At 48.4% G+C, this 21,193-nt stretch overlaps 1 protein-coding gene across 2 annotated transcripts in view; it reads right to left on the bottom strand.

Annotated features, from left to right (window-relative positions):
• Positions 1 to 4,155, bottom strand: part of ARFGEF2 (ADP ribosylation factor guanine nucleotide exchange factor 2) — a 106,157-nt gene extending 102,002 nt beyond the window's left edge. Inside the window, exon 1 of one of the 2 annotated variants that reach the window (XM_005604772.4) lies at positions 3,804 to 4,155. In XM_005604772.4, coding sequence (XP_005604829.2) covers positions 3,804 to 3,924 — 121 coding nt within the window. In that variant the 5' untranslated portion in view covers positions 3,925 to 4,155. The remainder of the gene's footprint in view (positions 1 to 3,803) is intronic. The other variant, XM_070246888.1, reaches the window with a different exon arrangement.
• Positions 4,156 to 21,193: the final 17,038 nt, after the last annotated feature.

Raw genomic sequence — 21,193 nt, 5'->3', positions numbered from 1 at the left:
AACAAATGTACCACTGTGGTGAGGGATGCTGATAACGGAGAAGTTATGCGTATGTGGGGGCCGGGGTATACAGGAATTCTCTGTACCTTCTGTGCAATTTTGCTGTGAACCTAAAACTGCTCTAAAATATAAAGTCTATCCTTTTAAAAAAAGTCACTCAATTTCATATGAGAAACACATAGGCATGGTTACTATTTGTTTTATACTTTCTTGATAATGACTAAGAATAATGACAGCTAGCAAGTATAGAGCACTTAGCCCTTACTTAGCACTTTGTGCACATTAAATTATTAAATAAGATACTGCATCTCTTATCATATATGTATATATGAAGAGTATTGTTAGAACAATTCAGTTAAAGTTTCCCAGGTTTCCAAATTTTTCCATACCCAATTTAAAAACACTCAGAGTATCTCGTCAAGTCTCCAAACTCCATATAGTTTAAGAGCAGAAATATAGGGCCCGGCCCTGTGGCCGGGTAGTTAAGTTCGCGCGCTCCGCTTCGGCGGCCCAGGGTTTCATTGGTTCGGATCCTGGGCGCAGACATGGCACCGCTCATCAGGCCACGCTGAGGCGGTGTCCCACATGCCACAACTAGAAGGACCCACAACTAAAAACACACAACTATGTACCAGGGGGCTTTGGGAGAAAAAGGAAAAACAAAATCTTTAAAAATAAATAAATAAGAAAGAGCAGAAATATAATTTAAAGAGAGATCATGGGAGAAAATGGTTCTTAAATAAAACAGTCATGGAAGGGAGGTGTAAGAACATAATTATGTGCCCCAACAGAGGGCAGAAAGGTTCAAGATTATTAATATCTATTAAAGCTTCTTTAATGAGGTAAAGAGCAACAGTGTCCTTGGGGTGATGAACACTCTCACAGCACTCTGATTTCTCCAGATAATGGGTGGAAAGACGTGATCCCCATGTGGACAGTCCCTATCTCTGCATCTGGCATGTAGTGAGACGAATCAGAGACTACTCCAAACCAGGTCCATCCTGATCATGGCTTCGTTTACAAGGGACAACCCCTGTCTTCACTGAGCTTAGCAAGTTAACATTCCAATAAACACAGCCCTTTAGTCATGTAATTACATTCTTATCTATTGCCTCTACAAACCAAATAGAGCAATAAGTCACTGCTGAATGAGGAACCAATGCAGGTTAAGAACATCAAGCTGGAGCGCTTAGAGTTTCTGTGGTCTGTTGCAGCTTAAAATAGTAATAAAAATAAATAACAACAGCAAGCTTTTATGGAGCACCTACTACATGCCAAGTTCCCTGCACTATTTAACACACGTGCAGGGAACTAACTTCATTTTTATAATAACCCTATAAGGAAGGTATAAGACCTGTCCAAGATCACAGATAGCAAGTAGAAGGCAAGGGCTCTGAACCGAGACAGTCTTAAATCCAGAGAACGCGCTCCTAATCTCTATTGCATCCAGCCCTGCAGCCCTGATCCCCGACCCCAATCCACTATAGTTGGAGGAATCACATCAGAGAAGCTGCCTCCTGTAAGTGCTCTTTATCAGGCAAGCATTTCAACTCTGAGCGGTCACTTACAGTTCCTCTTACCAAAACTAACGATAATCTACACATGGTAATCTCTAAAATACCAGTCACACTGCAATGCTTCTTACATACAGGCTCGCTTCAGCTACTTTTACTGGACATAATTATGATCGTGCCTTGAGATGCAGCGTGAAATATCACCAGGTACTTTGCTGTATGTTTTCTATTATGGATAAGTAAAAGCAGTCACTTCTATTTACCAGCAATGACACACACTTACTCTCTTAAAAAAGATGGCCAGTTTAACTCCTTGCTATTCATAGGTTCCCTTATAATAGCTATTACCCAATTTGATAATGATGAGCCACCATGTCATTTTGCTATTCATTTAACCTGTGATCAAACTACTTCCTAGATAGGCTATTTTTTATAACTCACTACTGAAACGCTGAACTTGCATTCCACAATTTGGGTTGGAAAAATATGAACTTCCGAACAAACACAAGATCCAAAAACATTTAAGCTCTCAATGTTATGGCCCTTATGGTAGTTTTATAAGTAGGTTCCAACAATGTGATACACAATTTTGTGAAAATTTTATGTTAAATTTTCTGAAGAGGGAATGAAAACTTGTCTGTCAAATAACTATTTTGAAACTTCTGCAACAACACTCTTAAAGTAATATTGAGAGGACAGGATCCAGGTGGAGTTCAAAGAGGAGTTGTAAATATCAGGCTTTTGCCTAACTTACAAACTGCTTTGTAGTGCTTATTCCGCACTCCTGAGGAAACAATATCCAACAGTTAGCCTTGGTTTTCTGAATTGAAAGGCTTTAAAAATCTAAACCTCAGTAAATTCCTCCCACTGATCCTGAATTTCACAGGACTAGCATCTGTTTCCAGATTATCTAAGCAACAACAACCTCGATATCAACAGTTCCTGACGCTTGAGGGAGTTTCAGACCCTTTAAAAAGTCTGATGAAAAGTATGGACATTCTTCCCAGAGAAGTGCAAAGTTCACAAGTTCAGTCCTAGTCCCCAGGAGAATTCCAGCGCTGTACCTTGCACCAAATGAAGGGAGAAAGGTGACAGCAACCTCACATTCTGTGACAGAAAATCAAACTTTCCATTTACTCAGGCAATTTGTTAGGAAAAACAGGTCTTTTTTACAGATTCCAAACCAAAGGCATTGGGGTGGTGAATTAGCTTGAACACAGCTCTGGTCAAACGTATAGATCCTCACTGCCCGACACTCTCTTCTGAAACTCTGCATGGTGGATACTTTTAGCGTTTCAGTACTCAGCTCGAATGTCACCTCCTCAGAAAGGATTACTTTCTTGACCACCACATCAAAAGCAGTCCTCCGGCCCTCTTTATCCCATCTCGCTCTTTTCCTTTCACAAAAGTATTTATTAGTATTCAAAATTGTCTCATTAACTTTCTTACTCACTTACTTTGTCTCCCTATTACAGTATAAGTCCATAAGGGGAAACACCTTGTCTGTCTTGTTCCCCTCTACAGCGCCTACCACACTGCCTAGCACATAGTGGGCATCTGATAAAAATATGCTGAATGATGGAAACTAAAAGGTAGGATGTTGATGTCGGAATCCACTACCAAGGTTTTAACTAGCTATGAGAGAGTTCTCTCCCTCTTTCCATAATCGGTGGATCCATTCAATTAGCATCCGCTACGTGTCCGGTGCTGCTCAAGTGCAAGGGATCCAGCGGTGAATAAAACGGACAAGTATCTTTGCCCTCACAGACTCTGTTTCAGTGGGCGGCCCAAATAAGCAGGTCTCTTGCACACTACGATACCTGGGAGATGCGGGATAACCCTCTACATTCCTTCCTTGAAGGAGTTATGGAAGATGCCCAAATGGAAGGAAAACATTCTCCGATCCGGCACTTCCAAAGCAAGCCTCAGGGGTTTCCCTAAACCAGTTGAGCAGCTCTTCCCACCTGCTCCGCTCACATGGGGGAACCCCAACCAACAGGACGCAGGAGAAGAAAAACTTAGGACAAGGGCTCCTGCCTCTGAGGGGGGTAGGGGAGGAAGCAGGAAACAGGACGTCAAGGAGTCATGGCAAGAGCCTCGGGCTGGGAGGCTGGAGAGCCAGCCCTGGCTGTCACCCACTTGCTGGGTGACCTTGGACCAGTCTCGAGCTGCATCAGTTTCCCCCGGGAGGAGGCCTGGAATGGGGGATTCGGGTCGGGAGGAGGTGGAGCCCAAGAGGCCGGGCGGGGTAACGGCCGGCGCGGGGCCGGGCCGGGGCAGCTCACCCACCGAGCGCCACCTGGCAGGCCCTGCGCAGCTGGGAGTGCTGGGGCCGCTTCACCTCCTTGTCGGCCAGGATCTTCTCTAGGGCCCGGGACACGAACATGCTCTTGGTCTGGCTCTCCTGCATGGCCCCGGCCCGGCGGAGCGGGCAGCCCCGCGAACAGGCGGCGCGAGCGAGTGGGCAAACGACGCTGTGGGCCCGGCGTCCCGGCCGGCACCGGCCGCGTCCGTCGGCGCCGCCCCGTCAGGAAGCGACACCGCGGCCCCACGGCGCCGCCATGTTGGAGCGCGTCACGTGACCACGTGACCGGCGGGGCCGCTACGGCCGCCGCGCGCCCGTCGACCCCGTGACCCTGGTGGGGCGGGGCCTAGGCTGGGGGCGGGGCCTACGGCTGGGGGCGGGGCCAGGGGCGAGAAGCCGAGGAGCGAAGGTGCGGGAAGGAAGGAAAAAGGAACGGGAGAAGGGAACGGAAGTGGGTGACGGCAGGAGGGGACGTGAGGACGGGAGAAAGGAGGCGAAGGGAGGAGAGGTGGCGATGGGGTGAAAGAGGAGGAGGTGAGGAGCAAGAGAGGCACTGAGGGTGTGCACGTGGAGGTGATGCGGGAGGAGAAGAAGAGGAAGGAGAGGAGTTCGGAGGAGAGGAAGGAAAGAAGGGAAAAGAAGATTGGAGAGAAGAGAACCGGTGAGAGAGTGAGGGAGGTGATGAAGGGGCGAGAGGAGGAAGTGAGGAGGAAGGAGAGGAGGCGAGGGAGAGAGAGGAGATTGGTGAGGGAGGGAGGGAGGTGATGAGGGAGTAAGGAGGTGAGGAAGAAGGGGAATTAGAAGAGCAGGTGAGGTGGCCAGACAGGAGGGGAGGCACGAAGGTGAGAGAGAAGAGATGAGGGAGAGAGAGGGGGAGGTGGGGTGAGAGGAGGAAGGAAGAAGAGAGTCCAGGAGAGGAGCAGCGAAGAGGGGAAGAGAAGAGGAGGTGAGGAGAGAGATAAAGGGAAGAGCGGGAAGTCAGGAGGAGAGAAGAGGAATGAAGTGGAAAAGAAAGCAAGATGGCAAGAAAGCCTAGTGGGTGATGGAGAAAGAAAAGGAAAGCAGGGCTCGAGGGTGAATGGGAAGGAGAGGTGAAAGGAAGGAGAGAGAGAGAGGAGGCGTATTTGTGGACACTCCAACACAGGATCCGCCATGCCTGTCACAGGATGCAGACACACCTTCCACGCAACCCTCCTGTCACCACAGTCGAGCCACCTCCCGGCCGTCTGGCTCAGTGCACTTCTGTGTATCGAGTGCCACATCTGTGCTCGGTGCCGGTAGGAACCACCCTGAGGGCACTTCCCCCTGGAGCCACCGGATCCATCTATTTTCATAAACCTGGACTGCCTCGCAGTGCGGTGCACAGGGCAGGAGGTATTTGGGGGCGTCTGACGGGAAGAACAGAGATGGCCAGTGTCACACAGCCGCAAATTTGTGTAAGAAGACAGATATTCTGGCCCCAGGGCACCTTCCACTCCATCCCACTGCCACTGACATCACACCACCTGGTGATGTCCCCAAGCCCGTCCTTTCACACTGCCCACCTCCCCCCAGGGGAGCCGTGGTGCTGCCAGGCTCACGCAAGGACAGTGTCTTTCTCGGAACCCTCGGAACTTCCCGTGCAGGATGCTCAGATGCTCAGGTCTTGGCTCAACCATCTCAGGGACGCCCTCCCTGACCGCGCTGTCTAAAGTAGCCCCCTCCCTATTTGACCTGCTTCATGGCACTTCCTGACATTTTTACTTGTTGACTTGTTTGTTGCCTGATGAGGATGCAGGCCACAGAGGGCCAGGCTGTATCCCTGGATCCTGGTCCTGAGCCAGGTAGAACGTTTCGCGGCTGCGAATTCCGTGGCTGTGAGGCGACTTTGCAGTTCCTGCTCTCAAGAAGTGGACTGTGTTTCTCCAGGCCTTGGACTAGCCTGTGACTTGCCTTGACCACCAGAATGTGGCTGAACTGAGGCTGCCTATGTCCCAGAGCCTGAGCACCAAGAGGCCTTGGATGCTCAGGAGCATCTGGAAGAAAGAGCACAGGAAGCCAGAAGCCCAGCCATCCCGGCTTTCCAAGCTGAGCCCAGCCCCCGGCCGGCCCACCGGCTGAACACAGCAGCTTGAGTAACCCTGTTGAGGCCAGCAGCAGAACTGCCCAGCCAACCCACAAAAGAGCAGAAAACAACAAATTGTTATTACTTTCACCCACTACATTTGGGGGTAGCTTGTTACACAGCAATAGATCGCTGAGACACCCCTCACTTCTGGGTTGAATGAATGAGTGAGTGAATGAATGTGTGAGACTCTCAGAAAAGTACGGTGCCATCCACTGAGTGACAGAAGTTTTAAGCCACTCCCCACAGCAAGGTCAAGCCATGTCTCTCCCCTGCTGAAAACCCTGCAGTGGCTCCCCATTGCCCTAGGAATTGAGTCTCAGCATCTCACTGTGGCCGACTTGTCTGCCCTGATCTCTCTCCTCCTGCCTTCCTTCTTAGGACTCCCTGACTGCTCTGGATTCCTTTTCATTCCCATGAAAGGCTTGGGTTACGACCTCTCTTCCTCTCCATCAGTGCTTCTCAGTGAGGGCAGTACCATCCCTAGGGGCATTTTGAAATTTTGTGGGGGGAATATTTTTATTGTTATGATGGGGAACAGGAATGCTTGACAACATCCTGCAAAGCTGGACAATCCCACATAGAGAGGAATTACACGTGTCCCACGTGGCTGGACCAGACATTCCTGGAGGTGGAAAACCTATTAGTAATGATCTAAACCTAGAACCTACATCTGCTTTACCTATAAACACAAAACATTTTTGGGTACAGTTTTAATACGTATCGAATTTTCCAGGAATGCAACTACATTGTAATTCAAGGAAAAACTGCATTTTGTCTGGAACTTTACCAAGTGTTGTTCACAGTTTCCAAACCACATCACCACCGTTTATGCCAGCCCTGGTGTTTGAACTGCCACGATGGCACGCCCAATTGGTCCGCATTTGTGGCCATCATCCTGGATTCTGCTTTTAGGTTCCAGTATCTGACTGCTTTATTATATCTCTTAGTGTAACTGTGCCTGAGCATTTGTATATGGAGATAAAATTTGCAAATTATACATTGCTTTCCTTTGGTTTCCTCTTTCTTTGTTAAGTCATTATCTCCTAAAGAATTATGTGTGTAGGAAGATTTCGTCATCTTTACATTTCATTTCAGAATAGTAACGGCGGCCTTGTGGTTATACAAAGGGGTGTGTGCAGACTCTTGGGGCTGGAAAGCTCTGCTGGCTGGGCCCTTCCCCTCATTCTGTTCTCAGCTCCACATCACCTGCAAGGGAAGCTTTCATCAACCTCCTAGTCTTATCAGCCCTGCCCCCACCCCTTGCTTCCATGTCATCTTGATTTATTTTCTTTATTGCACTAAACCAGTTTAAGTTTGTGAAATGGTGGTGTTTATTTATCTGAGTATTAGTTATCTTTTGCTGCAGAACAAATTAGCTGAACTCTTAGTGGCTTAAGGTCCAAACATTTATTATCTCATAGTTTCTGTGGGTTGGGAATTTGGGAGCAGCTTGGGTGGTTCTGGCTCAGGATCTCTCATGAGGTTGCAGTCAAGCTGTCAGCTGGGGCCGCAGTGCTGTGAAGGCTCCACCTGGGCTGGGGGAGCTGCTTCCACGCTGGCCCCCAACATGGCTGTTGGCTGGAGGCCTTGGTTCATCCGCTCTCCACAGAGCTGCTTGAGTCTGCTCATGACGTGGCACCTCGCTTTCTCCAGAGTGAGTGATGCAAGGGAAAAAAAAGAGAGCAACTGTAGGAAGCCACAGTGATTTTTATGACCTAGTCTCCAAAGTGGGTCACCATGCAGGCTGGTTGAGGGTGCTGTTTTGTCCACTCAGGCAAAGTTAACATAAAAGTTGGTGAAGTGGTTTTGAGAGAGTGAATGACATTTGATAAAGTTCCAGACAAAATACGGTTTTCCCTTGATTTACATATAGTCACTTTAGAAGTAAGTGCCTAAGTCGAGGCCACTCTCAAGGGGAGGAGAACTGGGCTCCACCTTTTAAAGGAAAGGTCTGTTTCCACGTTTGTTCACTTACCATCTTGTCTTCCTCAGGTAGAATGCACACCCATGAAGGGAGAGACGTTGTCTGTCTTGGTCACAGCTCTGTGCCCAGAGCACATAGGAGGTGCCCAATAACCATTTACGGAATGAATGAATGAATGGAGCTGGCTGGATTGGGGTCACCCGCGTTTAATCATTAAGTTATTTGGGAAGCAACTTCTGTGTTTCTGTGCTAGGCACAATAATGGTCCCCAAAGATACCCACATCTTAATCCTCAGAACCTGTGAATATGTTACCTTAGGGGGTAAAAGGGACTTTGCAGATGTGATTAACTTAAGCGTTTTGAGATGGGGACATTACCCTGGATTTTCCTTAGGCTCAATATAATTACAAGGGTCCTCATAAGAGGGACAAGGAGGGTCAGAGTCAGGGGAGATGTGATAATGGAAGCAGGGGTTGGAGCGATTGTGGGACCATAAGCCAAGGCACGCTGACAGCCTTTAGAAGCCGGAAAAGGCAGAGGAATGGGTTCTCCCTCACTGCCTCCACGAGGAACACTGCCCTGCTGATCCGCTTTGCACTTGTGACCTCCCAAACTGGGAGAGAATAAATTTATCTTGCTTTAAGCCACTAAACTTGTAGTAATTTGTCATAGCAGTTAAATTTGAACTGCAGATAAATAATGAATGCTTTTTTCTAGTATATCTCCCATGCAATAATTGGGACATAGTTATATTTTTAAAAATATTCGCTATATACCTGAAACTTAAATTTGACTGGATATGTTGTATTTATCTAGCAGTCCGCTCCCAGTCCCCTTCCCAGTCCCAGCAGCCATGGTGGACCCACGAGGCAGTCTTTGAAATAGAAGTTTTTCTCAGCAGAGCAGCAAGAGGGAAGGGACCTGGGTCCCTGACATTTTGAAGAGTCTTGCCAATTCTGGGGTGCTTATCTACTGACTTTTACACGAGATAGACATGAGCACCTTTTATTTCTGGTTCCCTATCTTTTGCAGCTGAACCTAGTCCTAACTGAGAAAGGGGCAACAACGGCATCTGCTCTCACTCCTGTTTTCCTCTGAGTGACGTCTCCACTTGGTAACAGGCGCCAGTCACTTACGGCCCTGTGGCTGTGTCTGCAGTTGGCCTTTCCAGCTGCCAGTCTGGTTCTTTCCACGACACACAGAGTCTTTATACGCCCAGACATCCTGGAGGACCTGCCCCGCTCCCACAGTGCCTCTGTGTGTCATTTCTCCCTTTGAAACTTACTTTCTGTGTTTACTTTAAGGGGAAGCTCGAATGCACCCTCTCGATTCCTGTCAATAGGGTGCTGGGGCTCCGGGCAGAAGTACCATTTGGTTGGGGCCTCAGATTCAGGAAAAACCTCAGCTGTAGGCTTTGGAGAGTCTCTCCAAGGAGGTGATATATATAGCAACTGTATCCTGCTTGTCTGTGTACGTGTGTCCAGCTGCACATAAAACTGGTTAACTTGTTCAGTGTAAATATTTAGGACACCACAGTCGTGGGGGTTGGCTGTTTGTTTGTTTGTTTGCTCTTGGATCTTGGTTTTGGCTCCCTGAGAAGACCCTGAGACAAGGATTCGATGTGTTTGGGAGGTAATCCCAGGACACAGCAGCAGGGGGCTGGGGATGCAGCCAACACAGGTGTGATACAAAGCCAGTCATCACTGAGAGCATCTGGGCTCCAGCCCACTGGAGAACTCTGGGAGCCAGTGTGGACGTGCTTCTGAGTCATCCCAACCAAGGAATGAGGGCGCCAGGGTATTCCTTCACTAGTTCCCATCCATCATTGCCTAAGGACTGCTCTTGGGGACATCGGCTCTGACACTGTGTCCTGCACACAGGCTGCCTGAGCCCCATGGCCTACTGGAAGCAGCCTCCTGCAACCAGGAGAGGTGAGTGCCCAGGGCAGATGGCTGGGGCACCAACAGCATCTGCTACACGCTGTTTCGGTACTATTTTCCGTTTAAATATGCCAGACCCTCGGCCTGAGCACTCTCCCTGGACACACATGTGCACTCAGCTGAGCACAGGGCAGATGAGAAGTGCCAGTGGGTTGACACCCTTGGGAGAGCCACGCAGGGGTGAACAGACAGCTCTACTCTCTCCCAGAGGTCCCCAGTGGTCACTGGCCAAATAGCATGTCCTGTCGTGGCTTCCTTCCTTTCTCTGTCTCACTTCCCCACTCTCCTCCTCGTGCTTCCCAAATAAACCACGTGCTCCCAAAACCTTATCTCAGGATGTGCTTCTGGGGACCCCAAGGGCGGTAGACAGAAACATCGCTCCCCAAAGATGCCCACATCCTGATCCCTGGGGCCTGTGAGTAGGTTACGTGGCTAAAGGAACTTTGCAGATGGGATTAGGATTAAATGAAGGGTCTTGAGATGGGGAGATCATTCTGGATTATCTGTGTGGGCTGAATATAATCACGAGAGTTCTCATAAGTGGAAGAGGGAGGCAGACGAGTTGGAGGAAAAGAGGGGGGATGCGATGACAGGAGCAGAGGTCAGAGGGATGCCTCTGCTGGCCTTGAAGGTGGAACAGGGCCACAGGCTTGGAGGTGGGGGTCGCCTCTAGAGTCTGGAACAGGCAAGGAAAGAGATTCTCCCTGGGAGCCTCCGGAGGGGAGCCCGCCTTGCCGACACCTTGAATTTGGCCCAGGGAGACCCGTTTCAGACTCTTGCCCTCCAGAACTGTACGGAAATAAATGTGTGCTATTTTAAGCCACTAAGTTTGTGGCAATTTGTCGCTGCAGCCACAGGAAACTAACACCCAGGCAGGGAGCATATCAGACGAGGCTCTGAATTGCAAACAGCAGAATTCACTCGAGATAATTTAAGCAGAAAAGGGTTTTATTAAAATATACCAAGAAGCTTGTAGAAACTCTGGGAAGGCCAGAGAATTAAGCTTGGAGGCACTGCAGGCTGCTGCAATGTCCACATCTCACTGCTGGGCTGCCCCAGAAAGACCCCACTGCCCCCTCCCGCCATGGGGTACAGGCCGGCTGCCCATGTGGCCAGCACCGGCTGTGGGATGCCATTTCCAGACCCCCTTTCTGCAGCTCCCTCTGAAACCACCACCTCTCTGCTACTCTTCCTAGATGGGTTCCAGGTGGGCCTTCTGCGCGTCATGCTCCTCCAAGTTGAAGGCCTGTACGGGTGCGGCTGCTTGGTGCAGCCAAAGCCACTCGCCTGCCCCGAGCTGCAAGGGAGGCTGGAGATGAGGTCTGGCGCTGCCTTCCATCTTGAGGTGGGCAATCCCCCAAACACAGATGGGGACGCCAAAATGCATAACACACGTCCCCACAGGAAACCTTGAGATAAGCCAGAGGGGGAAGGAGGGCCCTTCCAGCGACAAGGACAGCATGCCTTGTGCATGGGGATGAGAGTGGCCAAGAAGCGGGTTGGGACTGTAGGAGAGAAAATAGAGCAGAAGGATGGGGGAGTCAGCTCAGGGGAGTGCCAGTGGATGTTCAAGACAAACTGGGGAGGAAAAAAAGAGTTTGAAAAAGGAAATTAGAGAAAATTAAGAGGGGAGCCAGTCAGGTCAACGTGATAGATATCGTCAAGGTCTATCATGGCCACTGACTTGCACCCTGGCCCTGCCCTTCCCTGTAAGGCTCTTGGTTGAAAACCGCACAGACAGATCAAGCCAGAGATTCCTAGTAGCCTACTCCAACAGTCGTTCTTTCCTTCCTTTTCAGCAATATAACCCTGATCTTTAGCTGGAGACTAACTGCTCAGCTAAAGACTACCCATCTGGGCCTTTCTCACACCTAAGATTGGTCTTGTTATTAAGTTCTAACCATGAGAGATGTAAGCCAAGGTGTCCAGTGAGACACCTTGAGGGATATGTCCTTCATCTTCCCCTCTTCCCTCCTGGCCAGAATGTGGACACAATGACTGGAGCTTGAGCAGCCATTTTGGACCATGAGGCAAAGTGCTAAATGGGGTCAGAGCACCAAGACACAAGGGTTCTGGGTCTCTGAAGATAATGGGGCACCTGGACTGCTGACTTCTGTACTTTATTCACAAAGAGAAAACTGCCTATCTTGTTTAAGTCACAGTTATTTTGGGGTTTTCTGTTGAGTGCAACCAAACCGAATCAATACACTAACTCTTGCTAATTTAAGCAGAAGAAGGGCTTTACCAGAACGATAATGGATTTTTTACAAAACTAATCAGAAGACTGGAGAACCAGGCTCAGAAAATAAGAGGAGAGGATTAGAAATTATACCAAAAGAAGATTCTGGAAAGGATGCCATTGCTGTCTGAACGAATCCTGTCCCCATTCTCGGCTTTGTCTCAGTGGCTGCCACTGGAAACAAGATGCTGCTCCAGTGCCACCACCAGCCCTTTCAGAACAAGTCCTGAACCTCCGGCTCTTCTGCATTGCTCACTCTGGATTCAGAGTGCTGAGCCGAAGCATCTGCTGGGCTGAGCGCAGGTCACAGGCCTGCACCCTGGCTGCCAGCTGGGACGGGAGCTCAAGACTTTTGACACATGCTCTGCCCTCTTCACTGAGTGAAGAGGCAGCTGGCTGTGGAATCCTAGGTCAGTCCCCCCGCGGGCCTTCCACCCGCCGAAGTGGTCTTACTCCTTGATTTGGAGATCCACTGCTGTGTAACAGTCCGCCCCAAAACCTAGTAGCTGGAAACAATTTATTATTCCTCACAATTCTACGGTCGACTGCCATCAGCTGGGCGGTTCTTCTGCTGCATGGGGTGGTGGCTAGATCTGCAGTTATGGGGGCTCAACTGTGCCAGAATGTCCAGAATGGTTTGCTCACACATCTGGAGCCGTGAGGAGGACAGCCGAGACGCCGGGTCAATCAAGTCACTAGAGCAGGCCAGAGTAAATGTTTGAGGAGCTCCACGAGGACGTGGACGCTGGGGGGCTGGCCGGTGGGGGCCAGCTTTGAGAAGAGCTACCACACTGGCTCCGTCCCAACGCCTGCGGGTCCCCTGGGGCTGACCGTAAGTGCAGAAATCCCATCTACTTGGCCTCAGAAAGGAAGCATGGTGCAGACTCCAGATGCAAATGGTCTGGGTTCGATTTCTGACTTTGCCTGCTTGCTGGCTGTGTCACCCCGGGCACGTTACTCACTCTCTCATGTCTCAGTTTCTTCCTCAGTAAAATGAGGATAGTAACAATGCCTGCCTCGTGGGTTTTGCGTGTGTGTGCGAGGATGATATGAGTTAATGTTTAGAATGCACCTAGAACATTACCTGGCACATAGAAGGTACTCCGTGCCTGGTCTCACTCAAAGGGCCAGTTTATTACTGTATCAACAGAAACCCACGGGGCGGAGCTCTGTTTGAAGTTCAGGAGGGGATACAAAAGAGGAGAAGGCAGGGTCTCTAGGATCTTATGCCCTATTATTGGGGGGCAGAAAATAAGACAAAGGTGAAACAATACAAGAAATAAAATATCATGCATATGGGCAGATGCACAGTTACGGAAAGTGGATTAGGGTTTTCAGGCACAAGGAGGGAGAGGAATGAGGGGGGACTGCTAATGGGGGCAGGTTTCTTTTGAAGGTGATGAAAATGTTGTAAACTCAGATTGTGGTGATGGTTGCACAGCTCTGTGGATGTACTAAAAACCATTGACTGTACACTTTAAATGGGAAAATTATATGACGTGAACTAAATCTCAACAACGCTGCTTAAAAATAAGGAAAATACGCTGGAAAAATAACTTGACAATGCAGAAATATAAGAGCTAATCATGGTGCTTCCTAGAGCCCAGGGGCTGCTCTAAGTGGTCCGCTTGAATTAACTGATGGAATCTTCACAACTACCCTGGGAGATACGTACCAATACTACCCACTTTTTACAAAAGAGAAACCTGAGGCCCTGTGAGGTTTCTCATTCAAGGTCACGCAGTGGGGTCACATGAGCCTTGCGATTGGAATCCAGGCTGCCAGACGCTCTGTGCTTTAACAAGTGGCAACTGAGTATAAGGCTCGGTGACTCCTAAGTGAACAGGTAAATTGTGATCGCAGGAGTTTAGAAGCCCACAGAGGAGGGAGCGAGCTGGCTGGGGAAGGATGCTGTGGCCTAACCCAGGCAGGGAGGGGAGGGGTGGACACCCCCTCCCGTTCCATCACCACGTGGTTCTCATGCCCTGTCCTGGGCACTAGAGACACTGCGGTGAACAACACACCCGCATGCTCACCCTCCTCGAGCTTAATGTCCAGTGTAGGGAAACAGATGATAAACACATAAACTCATGGGGCAGAGGGTGTTAATGTCTGATTTGTGCCATCTTTTATATTTTTACCAAGAATTAGTTGTGGCAGTTTTAAAGTATGTCCACAATTTTTTTTAAGTTTATTGACCCTTGATCAAGAAATTCACAGATTTGTTTTCTTTTTTTCTTTTTTTTGGTGAGGAAGATTGGTCCTGAGCTAACATCTGTGCCCATCTTCCTCTATTGTATGTGGTTCACTGCCACAGCATGGCTTGAATGGTGTAGGTCCACGCCCAGGATCCGAACCCTTGAACCCCAGGCCGCCGAAGTAGAGCGTGTGAATTAACCACTATGCCACAGGGCCGTGCCCGTCCACAAATTCTTTGACACTCCTCCCATGGAGAGGTGAGATCTATGTCCCCAACCCTTGATACTGCACAGGCTTTTGAGACTGTATCAATTAATAGAGTATGGCAGAAGTGACACAGTGCGTCTTCTGAGGCTGGGTCATAACAGGTAATTCAGTTTCCAGCTTGCTCATGAGAACACTTGTGCCTGAGCCCTGAGTTGCAATGTAACCAGGCACACTGCCCGAGTCCGCCATGCTAGGGGGAAGCCCAAAGTGGAGAGCCCACGTGGAGAGACTACGTGGAGAGACACCATGGAGAGAGGGAGACATGGGGCCACCCCCAGCTGCTCTGGCTCCCACTCTCCCAGGTCTGACTGCAATCATGTTAGAAATCTCCAGCCAGAGCTGCCAACCCACACCCTTCCCTGATTCCTAACCCCCAGAAATGGTGACAGTTATGGAATTTTGTTGTTTTAAGCCACTACGTTTGGGGTGATTTGTTCCGCAGCAATAGTGACCAGAGCAGTTATTTAATCAAAATTAATTTGGGGTCAGCCCAGTGCTGTAGTGATTAACTTTGTGCCCTCTGCTTCGGTGGCCCTGGGTTTGTAGGTTCTGGTCCTCGATGTGGACCTAGCACTACTCATTAAGCCATGCTGTGGCGGCATCCCACATGAAACAGAGGAAGACGGGCACGGATGTTAGCTCAGAGCCAATCTTTCTCTTTCTCTCTCTCCCTCTCTCTCTCTCTCTCTCTCACACACACACACACACACACACACAACTGGCAGCAGAGGGAAAGGTCACCCTGGTAGAGTGGTCTAAGACAGCAGCTACTCCAAGCAAGCACGCTGCTGCGGTTTCCCAGCTGACGGGGTTGGTGGCTTGACCGGGGCTGGGGCAGCAGAGGTGGTGGAAAACAGGCAGACTCAAGAGGAATTTAGAAGGCTGAGTGAACAGGCCTCAGGGACTTCCTGAAGGTGAGGATGAGGGAGAGGGGGGTGCCGGGATGACCCCAGCTTTCTTATTTGGGGAACCAGACAGGTGGCGAGGCCATTTACCAAGACAGGGAACACAGGAAAAGCTGGTTTCAGAAGGAGATGAAAGTTACAGAGTCCAAGATCACACTGCCCAAGGGACATTCCTCTTAAACAGTGCCAGCCTCTCCAAAACGTCCTAGAGGGCCCACCTGTCTCTTTGTGCGGCAGGAAAGAAGACGCTCCACCCGTTTCCATCCTCAACCTTAATGCACTTTACATCTCTGCCACCAGAGGGCGCCCGTGTCCAGGCAGTTCCGCTGGACTCCCCGCTGGTCCCGTTTTACTCCTCTCTGAAAAAAGGGGAGGAAAAGGTTTTGTCTTCATCATCTTGCCTTGGAATCGTTCTCCTGAGCTAGCCGGGCACCAGAAGAAAATCTGATACCATGTCATGTGTGAGCTTGGCACTGGCTTGTTTTATTCCTCAGTGCTAGTCGGAAAGTCTCCCTCACTGCCTTTTTCCATGAGCCCACCTCACCAAGTCTGGGGACTTTCCCTCATTTATTTTCATTGCCAGCCTTGAAGAAAGTCAGGCAAGTCTGCTTCTGAGGCACTGACACTTCTGCCCTATTTTCCCTGTGACGGCCTCTCACCTATGACCCCCTCTCATCTTGTCCCCTGTCCTCATTTCTGTGCTTGCAGCAGTGAATGGGGGCTCGTGCTTTCAGCTGGGAGACTGGAAAGCAAACAGGATAATTCCCATCCACAACGAGTCCAACTATAACTGCCCCCTAGGCCCTCCCCTGAATTCTCCAAGCAGATGTAGGAGCCTGGGGGGAGGCAGGGTCTTCCAGACTCACAGACCCCAGCCCTCTGGCATCTGGGGCCCCAGGTACATCTTCCTTTTGTTCCTTCACGATGGCGCTGGGATCCATAAGTCTCCTGACTCCCTGGGGACTGCTGGGGGCGGGGCGGGAACGTTAGGGGTAATTTCCAATCTGGATCCTATCAAAGGTGATGGTTCTCAGAGCCCCTGGCGCCCGGGAGGAGAGGGCACCAAACCTTCCCACTGTTTCGTTAATGCCCCAACTGGAAGAGATTATTCGGCAATAGGATCCCTGTTCCTAAAGGTACCAGGACTCTAGGAATTGCAGATTCTCTCTGGTCTGGTAAAAATTATCTTTCAGACTTGCGGGCGCATAGAATTCATCTCGGCCTGCTCAGATCTGTGCTCCCTGTCTGGTCTGCCCGCGGTCAGAACTCGTTTCTGTCTCCAGGTTCTCTCGCTGCTTATCCTTCGATTAAAGCAACTATCCTGGTTTTTATTCTTCTCGGAGCCTGAAGCTCCTTAGGGCAGGAACCAGTTTTTACACGTCTCAGAACTCCAACATCCCCAACAACCCCCCACTACACACACATGCACACACGCACGCACACACAGCCGGGCTAGACTGTGAGGGTTTTTGTTTGTTTTGCCTGGGGAAAACACAGCAATGTCATGAAATTTTCATAAACTTAAACTGCTGGTTTATTCTTATATTTTAATCTCTTTCTCTTTTTAAGGGTGGTGGTGGTAGTGAAAATGTTTTTCCTTGGTGAAGTCATGATGAAAATTTTTTTAAATTGTCTTTTATGTTAAAGTCTTTATTTGGCAATATAAGAAGTAGACCCTCTTAGGATCACACAGTCATTTGCTTTATTTTTGTTGGCCTTGAGAAGTCCAAACGGCTGGAAACCATTGTCCCATCACAACTAGCGCTGTCCCCAAAGCAGAAAACATCCAATGGCCGTATTACACAACAATTTCACTTCAAGGTGTGTATCCAAAAGTATTGAAAACAAGTATACAAACTCTTGTACAGGAGTGTTCGTAGCAGCGTTATTCACAATAGCCGAACAGTGGAAACAACCCAAATGTCCATCAACTGATGAACAAATAAACAAAATGTGGCATAGTCATATCATGGACTAGTATTTGGCCATAAAAAGGAGTGAAGGCTGATACGAGCTACAATGTCAATGAAGCTTGAAAATATTATGCTAAGTGAAAGAAGCCGGACTAAAAAGGACAAATGCTGTATGATTCAACTTATATGGAATATCTAGAATGCGCAAGTTCATAGAGACAGAAAATAGATTAGAGGTTACCAGGGTTCGGGTGGAGGGGGGAATTGGGCGTTCTGTTTAATGGGTACAGAGTCTCTGTTTGGGGTGATGAAAAATTTGGAAATAGATAATGATGATGGTTGTACAACATTATGAATGTAATTGATGCCAGTGAATTGTACGCTTAAAAATGACAAATTTTATGTTATATATATTTTACCACAATCAAAAAAGTGAAAAAATGTGGAAACAATCCAAATGTTCCCCCAACTAGTAAATGGATAAACAAAATGTGGTATATCCATCCAATAGAATAGTACCAGCAACTAAGAGGAACAAAGTACTGATACATTTCCAACATGAAGACCACAATTCCATTTATGTGAATGTCCAGAGAAGGTAAATGTGTAGATGGAGAAAGTAGAGGAGTGTTGCCTGGGACGGGGTCGAGGGGGGAAATGAGGAGTGACTGCAATGGGTTTGTGGGATCTTTTTAGGGTGATGAAAATGCTCTGGAATTGAATTATAATGATGGCTGCACAGCTCTATAAATTTCATAAAAATCATTGAATTGTATAGTTAAAATGAGTGAATTTCACGATATGCAAACTACACCTCAATACAGCTGTTTTTCAAAAAGGAGGAAATAACAAGTATTGGTAAGGATGTGGAGACATTGGAATCCTCGTGCATTGCTGGTGGGAATGTAAAATGGTGCAGCTGTTATGGAAAACAGTATGGCGGCTCCTCAAATAGTTATCCATAGCATTACCATATGATCCAGCAATTCCGCTTCTGGATATAGACCCAGAGAATTGGAAGCAAGGACTTGAACAGATATTTGCACACCCATGGTCACAGCAGCATTATTCACAGTAGCCAATTGGTGGAAGCAATGCAACTGTGCATTGACAGATGAATGGATGCACAAAATGTAGTCTGTACATACAACAGAATATTATTTGGCCTTAAAAAAAGAATACAATTCTGACATATGCTACAACATGGATAAACTTCCCAGATGTTATGCTAAGTGAAATAAGCAAGACTCAAAAGGACAAATGCTGTATGATTCCACTTCCATGAGGTACCTGGAGGAGTCAGACTCATAGAGACAGAAAGTCGAATGCTCGCCGCCAGGGGATGGAGGAGAGAGGGTGGGAGTTAGTGTGTCATGGGGACAGAGTTTCAGTCTGGGGAAGATGAAAAAGTTCTGCCTCTGGATGGTGGTGATAGTTTCACAACAATATGAATATACTTAATGCCACCGAACTGTACAGTTAAAAATGGCTAAAATGGCAAGTTCTATGTTATGTCTATTTTACGACTTTAATTTTTATTAAAATAAAAAAGGAGGGTGTGAGCAACTGTGTCACATGCTGCTGAGCGGTCCAAGTTGGATGAGGACTTCAAATGACAATGGGATTGAGCTACACACAAGACAAGGATGAATGAATGCAGAGAGAAATTTGAGACAGAGCATATAGACACTTTGAGGAGTTTTTGCTGTAAAGGGAAGGAGAGAAATGGTGCTATAGTTGGAGATGAGTTCAAGAGAGGTTTTTTTCCCTTAAAGATGGAAGAAATGATGGGAAAGGTCTTGTAGTTAAAGATCTGGTAGTTCGGCCGAGATACCTGCTCACGTGTTATATGTATATTTCAGGTGCCAGGGGAGAGCCAGGAGCAGGTAGGTGCATGGCCTCTCCCTTTAAGAACACCCCCCACCTCCACTGTTACCCACTCACCCACCATACATGTCCACATACATCCCATTGGCTGCAACTTAGTCACCTGGACACACCTAGCTGCAAGGGAGGCTGGAAAATGTAGTCCGATTCCAGGCAGCTGGGTCCTAATTAAGGAGGAAGGGGAGCCGAGCCACTGGGGTACTACTCACGGCCTTTGGCCCAGTCGTTTACAGTTTATATGGGCCTTTCTCTCTTTTCTTCAAATTTCAACTCAACCAACATCTCCTGAGGGCCTGGTACATGCCGGGGCTCTGTGAGATGTTTTGCACAAAGAATCTCACATATTTCTTACAACTACATCTGAGCCATGAGAGATATTAACCTTATTTTTGTTTCCTCCCTTCTGTGTTCCCAGAGCCTATGTCAGTGCTTGGCACACAACTGCCGTTCAATAAATGTTTGTGGTTATTATTGTTGTTGAGTTTTACACATTAGAAAACTATGGTTCACACACCACCCATATGTTGGTAGCCGTGCGTTGGCAGCAGCTCACACAGAAGAACTAGAAGGACTTACAACTAGAATATACAACGTTGTACTGGGGCTTTGGGGAGGAAAAAAAGAGAGAGAGAGGAAGATTGGCAACACAGATTAGCTCAGGGCAAATCTTCCCCAGCAAAAAAACAAAAACAAAAACAAGAGCACTATGGCTCAGAGATGTTAAGTTGTTGCATGCCTAAGGGCCTACAAAGTCTCTGGCGTTCAAACATAGGTCTTCTGATTCCAAATCTCTGTCTCTCCTGATCAGCTGGTTTGTTTTGCGTCACCGCTGAGTAAACCAAATGGCATGTCTACATTAGTTCACACGTAGGCATTTGATGGCAACACCCCATTATTCTTCTAAGGAAATGTCTCACTCCTGTTCTTGGAGCCTGTGGGTTGGGAGTGATGACCTCACTCTCTAGCTGAGGGGGTTGTGTATGTAACCCAGTATCTCATCTCGCTAATCCCAATAACTGGCTCAGGATGGGCATGTGATCCAAGCTGGCTCAACGAGAATCCTCCCTGGGGTTTCAGATGGAAATATGGAGAAAGAGGGCTGTCGTTCTGCTGGGTTTGCTAAGCTGAAAGGACATTGGCTTGCTGCTGCTGGAACCATTCTTTGCCGCCACAATGAATGAACTTACCTAAGAATGAAGTTAACACAGAAGAGAGAAGAGCTAGAAGTGGAGACATCCTGACAATAGCATTGGAGTCCCTGGATCAAACTGTGCCTGAAGCTACTGCATCCCCTGGACTTTTCAGTTACGTAAGCTAATAAATTTCTTTTTGCTGCTTAAACCATTTGGAGTTAGGTTTTCTGTCACTTGCAACCAAAAGACTAATACATTTATCAAACCCATTTATTCCTGTATTTGGGAGATATACTCCGGGTATTGCCAAGAGTTCATTAATCTGATATCTAACAGCGTGGCCTAGGAAACCATATCCTGCGTAGAGCAGTCAGAGTCCAATCAGAGAAGCATAAACCCCTCTAGTTATTCAAACTGAGGGGATATAATAGAGGGAATTGGTTATGTGGGTGGTAGGAGAGCTGAGAAGCCAAACAGGGCAGCCTGGTGATTAACCCTTGTGGGGGGAGGAGTAAAGACAGGAGTCTGTTTTCCCAAGCCTGAGAGCCCAGGCCACCTGGTGGAAGCCTTGACAGACAGCCGCAGCCAGGGCCCTGAGGGAGGGGCTGTATGGCGGGAGCTGGAGCCGCAGAGGAGACATAGAAGCTGCTGAAGGGGCCAGCTCGGTGGCACAGCAGTTAAGTGCACACGTTCTGCTTTGGTGGCCCGGGGTCCGACGTTTCAGATCCCGGGTGCAGACATGGCACCACTTGACCAGCCATGCTGTGGTAGGTGTCCCACATATAAAGTAGAGGAAGATGGGCACAGATGTTAGCTCAGGGCCTGTCTTCCTCAGCAAAAAGAGGAGGATTGGTGGCAG

This window comes from Equus caballus, chromosome 22 (genome assembly GCF_041296265.1).
Source record: "Equus caballus isolate H_3958 breed thoroughbred chromosome 22, TB-T2T, whole genome shotgun sequence".
Classification (NCBI taxonomy): Eukaryota; Metazoa; Chordata; class Mammalia; order Perissodactyla; family Equidae; genus Equus; species Equus caballus.
This window is presented reverse-complemented; position numbering and strand designations above follow the sequence as displayed.